General features: G+C 42.7%; 1 protein-coding gene across 1 annotated transcript; it reads left to right on the forward strand.

Annotated features, from left to right (window-relative positions):
• Window positions 1-1383: 1383 nt before the first annotated feature.
• ppp2cab (protein phosphatase 2 catalytic subunit alpha b) lies at window positions 1384-9291 on the forward strand (the record flags this gene model as incomplete). The annotated part of the gene is made up of 2 exons (XM_055051257.1): window positions 1384-1485; window positions 8998-9291. Coding segments are annotated over exons 1-2 (396 nt in total), but the record flags the coding sequence as incomplete, so codon positions are not given.
• Between the last annotated feature and the right edge of the window lie 1311 nt (window positions 9292-10602).

Genomic DNA, 10602 nt, shown 5'->3' on the forward strand with positions numbered 1-10602 from the left:
AAGCTGAACCAATCAGGTCATGGCAGACCGGAAGTAGTACGGAGCAGAGATTTTATTTGCATATTTGACGATGCATTAATGAGCTTCAGCCATCCTGAGGTAAGCTGGGTACAACAGGAAGTAACGTCACAGCAGACAGGAACTGACCTGGAGGAACTTCATGTCCCTGGAGACTCCTAGGGATGGATGGATGGATGGATGGATGGATGGATGGATGGATGATGGATGGATGGATGATGGATGGATGGATGGATGGATGGATGGATGGATGATGGATGGATGGATGGATGGATGGATGGATGATGGATGGATGGATGATGGATGGATGGATGGATGGATGGATGGATGGGGTGGCACTTGCCACCCCAACAGAGCCTTGTCACCCCTAGTGCCACCCCACTGGAAATTGTAATTTTAAAATATAATACTTATGAGATCGGCAAAGATTTGCCAGGAAAACTGTAATTTCAGACTGTCCCTGAAGGCAGCCCGTTTCCCGACGCTGTTCATTGGTTAAACTGACATGTGGGTCCTGCTTGATCCAAAACACATCAACGGCTTTAGAGTTACACCGTCTAGGAGTTTTGCAGGTATTTCCAACATTTTACCGCTCAGCAGTAACCGCTGTTACCTTCCTAATGAGAGGCGGCACTGGTCATACATTTCTAAAAAGAAAAAAAAAAGATGTGCACCGCTGCATAGTGCCTCGTTTATTATATTAGCCATGCTAGTGCTGGTAGATCGTGTTTTAGACAGATTCTTTTAACATATGTTTTAGTGACATGCTGCCCTAATGTTTTATATCTCCCAGCTCTTGCTTGAAATGTGTGGTAAGAATATGTGAAAAACCATTAAGTTTTATAATGACTGAAGTGTAAGTAGGCTATGTCAAATGAAAGCTTTGAATTATAACCTAACTAGTTATATTAATTAATTTTGAACGAACGGAAACATTTTTTCCTTTCGTTCAATGGAACGGTCCATTTGTATATGGACCCTCTGATAAAGCCTTGCTCACCCTTTGGCCCCCCTTGGAAAAAAGTCTAGCTCCACCACTGCTTCAAAGTGATAGGAGTAAAACGCTAAATGCAACATTTGAGTCTGTTTAACTAGTGTCTCACTCTAAAATGGTATAGATGGACGCAGCCATTTACCTTCCGGAAATGGCTGCGTAGTGACGGCCACCTTTACAGACGTCGTTGTTCTCCAGTTGACGCCTTTTCCGCTGCTCAGCCTCGCGCAGTGAATCACAGCGACTGGCCGCTGAAGGTTCGAGGTTCTGGACTGACTGGACCCAGCAGTGGAGCTGCGACAGAAACCAGCCGCTTTCCTGACCGCCGCGCTTCCCTGAAGCAACCGCTGCCGTCAGAAGACGAAACAGAAATGGACGAAAAGGCGTTCACTCAGGAGGTCGACCAGTGGATCGAGCAGCTGGGCGAGTGCAAGCAGCTGTCCGAGGGTCAGGTGAAGACCCTGTGCGAAAAGGTAAAAGCGCGTCAAACCGCACACTGACGAGCAGCATCTCGCCTGCTCTCTCTGCTCCCAGACATTTAAAATGGCGCCTATAGGACGGATTTCAGCGCGTCTTGTTCATTCGGTCATTGGAGCCTGAAACCGTTCAGCCAATTAAACACATTGAAAACAACGACTGCGACTTAATGTGGACAATTAACTTTAACTAGGCCACTGCGAGTTCAAGGATCTTCACATTCAGATGAAGCAGCGGCTGCTAAAATCTCACAATCTCACCAAGTGTTTTGGTCTAGTTCAAGTTCAAATATCTTGGTACACTTACACTAAGAAAACTAACTTAAAGTTTCCCATGAGCAAAATTTAGGAAATTGTTTTAAGTGAATAATTACTTAATGTTTATAAAAGATCATTTCTCTGATAAAAATGTATTATAATGTTTCCACCAAAATTAAGGAAGTTTGACTTAAAAGTGTCTTGTAAGTTTGTTTTGTCATATTTTAAGTGGACTACAATATTTACAACATAAACTAAACCAAAATTACTTGGTAAGATTTTGTTTTTGCAGTGTAGTGTGTTTTTCCAGTTGTTTTTTTATTTCTCTCAGAATCTCAAACTTTTTTAGTGCTGTTTTCTTCAAGTGTTCAACCAAAACGTTTTGTAAATGGATATTTCTTTTATTCTATTAAATCCTAAAATATAATCAGTTTTTATGATGAAGAAGTGACAGGGCAGGTGTATAAGGAGGGAGTTGTTGTGTTGCTGCTGGTTGCTGTAAACTGGTTGCAAAAGTATCTTTTCTTTTACTTGAGTAAAATTTCTGGATTTCTGAATAAAAAAACATGTTTTATTCCCCAGAATCAAACGCCTGCAGTTTCTGTTAAAGTTTCTGAAGGTTTTATTGAAATAAACGGATCTGGAAACATTTTATTTTTCCTGAATTTATCTGAAAGTATTTATACTCTTGATTAATATTGGATACTCTGCCCTCCTCAAACATGCATTAAAGCTGCTGCAATGGAAATAATGGAAACTTTTTGTTTTGATGCTTTCAATGAGAGAAGATTCAGATTTTTCAGGATTTTCCTCCTTTAATTCTCTTCCATTAGATCCGTTTCCTTCAGGAAACAGGAAGTAACTCGTTGCCATGTTTGGTCTGATGAGTGCTGAAGGTTAAATGTCAGTGATGTCATTCATTTATTTTCTGCTTCAGCTCAGACGTCGTATTCTACTGTCATAACAATAAGCAATAAATCAATTAATCTCATGATAAATTAAAACAATCTCAGTCATTTACATTTACAAGTTTATTGATCTTTGAGAATTGGTTCCTTTATTATGCCATGATGACCATTATATTCCTGAAAAAAGATTGCAAAACAGCAATTTCATCATTTATTGCAATAAATTCTGGGGCGACTTATTGTCTGACGATATTTGTTAGCATGACAGACCTGATCCTAAGAGTGAAGCAATTCTTTCTTAACAGCTCATTAACTGTCTTTGGCTGTCAGATGAATTATTGCCTGTATTATTTTCAGAAAAAAAGCTCCCTCCCTTTATGGAGGGATGAAAATGTTCCTCCCTCCATCCATGGTACTGTTGATATTCTCAGCTCAATGTGCCACACAGTTTCCTCCAGCTTCCTCCGGGCTTCTTCCTGTTTCCTCCTGCTTTTTCCAGCTTCCTCTGCTTCCTCCTTCCTTCTGCTTCCTCCTCCTTCTTCCTCCTTCCTCCACTTTCCTCCTCCTTCCTCCAGCTTCTTCCTGTTTCCTCCTGCTTCCTCCTCCTTGCTCCTGTTTCCTCCTGTTTTCCTCCTGTTTCCTCCGTTTCCTCCTGTTCCTCCAACTTCCTCCTGTTTCCTCCTGTTTCCTCCTGTTTCCTCCTCCTTCCTCCTCCTTCCTCCAACTTCCTCCTGTTTCCTCCTGTTCCTCTCCTTCCTCCAACTTCCTCCTGTTTCCTCCTGTTTCCTCCTGTTTCCTCCTGTTTCCTCCTCCTTCCTCCAACTTCCTCCTGTCCTCCTGTTTCCTCCTGTTTCCTCCTCCTCCTCCTTCCTCCAACTTCCTCCTGCTTCCTCCTGTTCCTCTCCTTCCTCCAACTTCCTCCTGTTTCCTGTTTCCTCCTTCCTCCAACCTCCTGTTTCCTCCTCCTTCCTCCAACTTCCTCCTGTTTCCTCCTGCTTCCAAAAAGCAGAGGACAGAATTGATTGTTCTTTGCAGCGCGAGGAGTTCTGTTCAGAGGGCAGAGGGTGTGAGTGAGGACAGCATGGTTCGCTGTGACTCAGTGTGTGTGTGTGTGTGTGTGTGTGTGTGTGTGTGTGTGTGTGTGTGTGTGTGTGTGTGTGTGTGTGTGTGTGTGTGTGCATTCCAGCTCTCTGAGTTTCCTTCGGTTGCCGTTGGGAAGGAATGCTGAAGCGTCGTCGTCGTCGTTCTTCCAGTCGTTCCAGAGTTTTTCTGCCTGCAGCGTCAGAAACAGTTTAGTTACAGAACTGGGAGTTCTGGTTTGTTATTTAATTACTTTGTTTTTTCTCTAAATAGTTTTATTAGAATTTTCTGCTTCACAGACATTACTGACAAAAAAAGAAACAAAATAGATAAAAATGAACATCCAATGCAATCCTTCCTTCTACCCCCCAGAAAAAAGCAACCCAGGACTCACTCTGTCTGCACAAAAAGAAAAGGAAAATTAAATTTCATGTTAGAGTTTGTCAAGATGTAGGAAGGGAAACCAAATATTTGTTATTTAATTACCTTTAATGTAATTTAAAAGAAGACAATCCTCTGCTTGCTGGAAATCAGATTCTTTGTTAGTGAAGTAATAAAGGATCTTCATCGTCTTTGTCTGTTTTCTGTTCAAATTGAAGTTTCATAGTTTGTAGTTTTCAGTCTTGAAATGAATCATCTTGTTTTTAGAAAATCTGTTTCTGTTCTTATGATTCTCCAAATATCAGCGACCAAATGTAAATCCACAGGAGAGTGAATGTTTCTGATCACACCAGGGTTAAAATGACAGTCAAACTGATTCCCACGTTCAGATGGCATGAAAACACGACCTTTGTTCAGGCTTTCACATACTTGGAAATATCTAAAGCTGTAATAAACAATCAATGAGTTCATTTTTATGAGTAAAAATTAGCTTGACAATTCCTGTCGGTATGATTATCGTTTCCCTTTTCTGTCCTGCAACCAAAAACTTTAATAATAAAATCTTTAACTAACTTCTTGAAAGAAAATGTCTAAAATTCCTAATTAGTTTGTTTCTGTTGTTGTTTTATATTTTGTATAAATATTACTTATTGAAATAACTTCTTGGACAATTTAGAAACCAGCAAAAGTTTGTTATGGTGACAGACCTGTGAGGTCAGAATATGCCTTCCACACTTTTCAGATTTGTATTTGGAACACATTCAGAAACCATTTTCCTTCCAGTTCAGTTATATAATAATTTCAGTTACATAAAGTACATGAGTTATTGTAATGGGGTGTGAGGAATTTTTAGTATTGTTGACATATGACATTGCAACAGGTGATGTCACATGATGATGTCACATGATGATGTCACATGATGATGTAATGAGGTGATGGTCGCCTCACCTCATGACGTGTGTTCATGTTCAGTCAGAGGCTTGTTTTCCACTTTGTTAGAAATGAATGAATTTGTTATGAGAAAGGAAACGATGTAAGCGTGACGAAAGCAGCGTGCAACCAAGTCATCCTTTGTGTTTGCCTCGTTATGGCTGTTAATTGGCCGGAGAGCCTGAGCTGGGTTTAACTGGTTTAACTGGTTTAACTGGTTTAATGGGATTACACGGCGGCAGCCGGGAAGTTGCTGACTGTTTCTGAGGCGTCTGACCTGGACAGGTGTGGTGTGAACGTTTACTGAGTCTTATAACATTTGTCTGTGGTTTGTTCTGCAACATTTCCTCAGTGGATCAGACTGAGGGTTAAAGGTCACACTGTTCAGGTTTATGTAATATTTGATCAGAGTAATCTCCTTCAGGTTTTTTTAGCAGATTATTATTGAATTTGCAGGTTATATCATTAATAAATTAAATCTGATGGAGGATGTGATGTGAACTGAGAAACATTTCACAATGTAAGTGTAGCTGAGGCTGCTCTTAATTTGCAGGACGGTTTGAAGGCACTGTTCAGGTTTGTCACTGCTCTCAACCTGGAGTGTCGGTCAGAACACTACTTGGACTGGATTCAGTTCAGGACCAGATGTGGTGCAGCAGGTGGAAGAAGGAAGACATGAGGCAGGAAACCTTTTACTTTCTGTATTCCAAGTCGGGTCACAGATCTTAGTCCAACAACAGTAATTTGCATCAAGGTGTATTTGGTGGGTGTGGGTGAGTGCTTCAGGTATGTGTGTAGGTGTGTGTGTGGTCTCTTGTCACTAACGCACACTTATAAGGCGATCACACATATTCTGCCCCTCTCACGTATTAGCAGTGGCTCTGTTACCCCACCTCCCCCTCTGATATCAGGAACGGTTCTCTTTCTTATGGCGATGTAATGACGTCATCACCGCCCCAACTACGGTATGCCCTAAGTGGCAAAAGTAACGCTGAACAGCACTACGAACAGTAGTAGTTAACAAACTTAGATTATTTAAGGGGTCTTTTGAACAGTAAGAGTTTGATATCAGCCGATCAATAATTACTGATTTTATTGTTTCAAATATCTTAACGCTGCCAAACTGCTGCTGTTACTTAGCAGCTTGTTGATAAGCGACCACCGGAGGCGAGGAGGCGACCCAATTAAACTGAACTGATCAAAACATAATTTAATATTTAAACATAATGAACCAGAATGTAAAGTTATGTTGAAATGTTGGTATTTTATATGATTATAGTCCATATAACCATCATTTTAAAATAACAAAATGGCTGCTGCTGCATTTTAGGCAATAAAATGTTTGTTTGAAATGGAATTGTTTATTTGCTTATTTTTATTCATTTGTAATGTATAAACAGCCTCAAGAGGTCAAATTAAAAATATATATTTTTAATCCAGTTAATCATCAGAATACAAAAAATGATTAAGATAATAAATAGTTGTTTCTGCTTCATGGCTGTTTTTTCATTTCATTGTTTAACTTTGTTAGAAACTGGAGGAAAATAGATCAGTTCCTGAGACACATCGACGTGACCCACTCTTTAATCAGCTTCACTCATCGCTGCTCCACTCTACAATATTCTCACAGACTGATGTGAGCGTGTGCGTACAATGTAGGTCAGGGTTGTGCAGCGCTGCAGGCCTGCTGACCGTCCGGACCCCATCTGGACCCGTCCTGAACCGTCCGGACCCGTCCTGACCCGTCCTGACCCGTCCTGACCCGTCCTGACCCCATCTGGACCCGTCCTGAACCGTCCTGACCCCATCTGGACCCGTCCTGACCCGTCCTGAACCGTCCTGACCCGTCCTGACCCCATCTGGACCCGTCCTGACCCCGTCCTGAACCGTCCTGACCCGTCCTGAACCGTCCTGACCCGTCCTGACCCCATCTGGACCCGTCCTGACCCGTCCTGAACCGTCTTGACCCGTCCTGAACCGTCCTGACCCGTCCGGACCCGTCCTGACCCCGTCCTGAACCGTCCTGACCCGTCCTGAACCGTCCTGACCCGTCCTGACCCCATCTGGACCCGTCCTGACCCCATCTGGACCCGTCCTGACCCCGTCCTGAACCGTCCTGACCCGTCCTGAACCGTCCAGACCCGTCTTGAACCGTCTTGAACCGTCCTGACCCCATCTGGACCCGTCCTGACCCGTCCTGACCCCATCTGGACCCGTCCTGACCCCATCTGGACCCGTCCTGACCCCATCTGGACCCGTCCTGACCCGTCCGTACCCGTCTGGACCCGTCCTGACCCGTCCTGACCCCATCTGGACCCGTCCTGACCCGTCCGTACCCGTCTGGACCCGTCCTGACCCGTCCTGAACCGTCCTGACCCCCTCCGGACCCGTCCTGAACCGTCCTGACCCGTCCTGACCCGTCCTGACCCGTCCGTACCCGTCTGGACCCGTCCGGACCCGTCCTGACCCGTCCTGACCCCATCTGGACCCGTCCTGACCCGTCCTGACCCCCTCCGGACCCGTCCTGAACCGTTCTGACCCGTCTGGACCCGTCCTGAACCGTCCTGAACCGTCCTGACCCGTCCTGACGGGTCCGCCGGCTGCAGGCCAGGGAAAGCTTTGCGTCTCCAGCCGGATCCATGAGAAACATCCAACAAAACAATTACTTTCGAGGAACCAATGGAGACGTTTGTTTGAGCGAATCGGACATGAGCGGTGACCCAAACGCCCGAGTTGTTTCAGTACTCATGGTGCTTGTGGAACGGCTGGTCATAACTAATTTTATTGTACTAAGTGATAATATTGTTGTTTTGAGACAATTATTAATACAGTGGAAATAATGGCTTAGTAATAACGCAAGAACAAATTCTCAAATATCAATAAACTAATTAAAGTCTGATGAACATTAAACTTTTATCATCCAAAAGAGGGAAACAATAATTCATGCAAATGTAAATTATTTAGCTTGCTTTAATTTCTAATAAAAATAATCACCTTTATTTTTCTATAAATTGGAAACGTTGTCCTGGTAACCCAATTAAATGTAAAGCTTTAAGGAGGTTGTGTGTATTTAAAGCATGAATGATTTTATTTTCTGTCTGGCTCTGTGAGGCGGGCGGCAGCAGCTGAGTCATCACTGCAGCAGGAATAAATTACCAATATCAGCAACGGCCTGAAAATAATTTATTGTTCCATCAACGAATTAGATGTCTCTGTTTTTAATGGACACATTCTGCAGAAATACTTTAGACTTTTCTATACATTTTAGAAATGCATTAAAAATGCAAAAAATTCAAATAGTTTTGGAAAGAGAAAAAATACAGAGCTGTCCTTTAGTTATCGCTCCATCATTTGTTGACTAATTTCTGTTTCAAGGATTTCACTGGATTCCAGCAGGTGAAGTTAAAACTGTCACATTAGGTAAAATCATCACATTAAATTTGAGGGCCATAAAAATAAATAAGTAAAAAGACTAAAGTCAAGCAACTAAAGTTTTTTTTTGTTCAAAATGGATTTTATTCATCCTGGATCCGAAGCTCAGAAAGGTTTTTATATGTTTATGGAATGAAAATAAAGAAATCTAGTTTCCAGTTTCCTTTGGTCTCCATTGAGGAAATTTATTCTCGGCTATTAAAACAGGATGTTGATCATTTCCTTTCCAAAAGTTTCATTAAGTTAAATGTGATTTGGGTTCAGCAAAATCGGCTTTTCAGTAAAAGTCTCTGGATAAACGCTGTTCTATTAATCATGAAAAGATCCATATTTGTGTTGTAATGAACATTTTTTATGGGAGAAAGTTATGTTGGTAATAATTTCACCTTAAATGAAATAAAAAGTCTTTGTTTTATACTTCAGGGCTGCACAGAATCTGCCCAAGGGCCACAAAAGGCCCGGGGCCACATGTTGGACTCCCTGTTGTTAATGTTTAAAGTGACTGATTTTCCTCCTGCAGGCGAAGGAGATTCTGACCGAAGAGTCCCACGTGCAGGAGGTGCGCTGCCCAGTGACCGTGTGCGGCGACGTTCACGGCCAGCTCCACGACCTGATGGAGCTGTTCAGGACCGGAGGGAAGTTCCCCGACACCAACTACCTGTTCATGGGCGACTACGTGGACAGAGGATACTACTCCGTAGAAACCATCTCCCTGCTCATAGCTCTTAAGGTGGTCACTCACTGGAGGCTTCTCCTGTGGATTGTGGAGAAACATTGTTGTCTAAAGGATATTTCTTCCTCTTGGCGTCTCAGGTTCGTTTCCGGAGCGAATAACCATCCTGAGGGGAAACCACGAGAGCAGACAGATCACTCAGGTCTACGGTTTCTACGATGAGTGCTTAAGGAAATACGGGAACGCCAACGTGTGGAAGTACTTCACTGACCTGTTCGACTACCTGCCGCTCACCGCGTTAGTCGACTCTCAGGTGAGAGCCGCTGCGTTTTCCCACCTGAGGCACCGGTCGACCCGATTCCGGCTCAGGTTTATAACAGACGTAGCAACTAGTTACAGTTCAATTGTTTTTTCAGAAAATGTACTTTTTACATGAGTATTTTTATGATGAAGCATCTGAACTCTTACTTGAGTGATTTTTTGGCTGCTCTTCCTGCCTCTGGTAACTCATCTAGAGTAAAGATGTTCTGTGTTGCTCTCAGATCTTCTGCCTTCATGGAGGCCTGTCCCCATCCATAGACACCCTAAATGGCCCCTGAACCGCAGTTTGGAGACCCCTGTTTAATTGTTGTTTAAGTTATATTTTGCTCAGATTTATAATTTCAACCTTTCTTGTCGTCCAGCTTGCAGTTTGATCCGGCGCCTCGAAGAGGAGAGCCACACGTAACCCGCCGCACCCCAGACTACTTCCTGTGAACTTTGACCTCTCCTAGCGAGTCCAGGCTCTGTGACTCGGAAGCGATATCGATACGAATGAGGAACAGAAAACTGGGAAAACATCGCGGCATGGCATAACGCTGCGATGCTGGAAACCATGAAACTCCTTATTCTGTGCAGCTGCAGCTGCTGAAGTCCATCAGCTTCAGTTCTGCAGATCAACATGTTTGCACTTTTGTACATTTAAATACATTTATCACATTTGTATAATATGTCTAAAAAATACAGATTATAAATTATGATTTTTTCCCTTCCTGTTTTTTTTTTTGTTTTGTTTTTCTTTTGTAAAAATAAAAATCTAGAGCTTTAAACAAAGTACAGTTTTCTCCTGTAACTTATAAAAAATCCTCATCAACTCACCGACTCCCTTCCAGCTCTGCATCTTAACAAAGCAGTTAGAATAATAAAATGTTTCTGGGTGTCTGACTTGTTTTTTTAAGATGTCAGTGAATCAAACGTAACGGCTTGGCTCAAGGAAAAGTGTTTGGAAATGTTTATTTCTGTAAAATGCATCATTTCAGACGTTTGTTTAGAAGGGCTTGTCGTTTAGCGCCGCCCAGTGGTTCTCCGAGGTGTAACACCACAGGCCCTCAGGAGCATCAGGGTCATTGGACATGGCAAAAGTTTATTGCCACCAAAAATTTTGAGATTAATCTCAAAAATTTTCTTGAGAAA

The sequence above is a fragment of the Poeciliopsis prolifica genome, unplaced genomic scaffold (genome assembly GCF_027474105.1).
Source record: "Poeciliopsis prolifica strain line A6 unplaced genomic scaffold, Auburn_PproV2 SCAFFOLD033, whole genome shotgun sequence".
Taxonomy (NCBI): domain Eukaryota; kingdom Metazoa; phylum Chordata; class Actinopteri; order Cyprinodontiformes; family Poeciliidae; genus Poeciliopsis; species Poeciliopsis prolifica.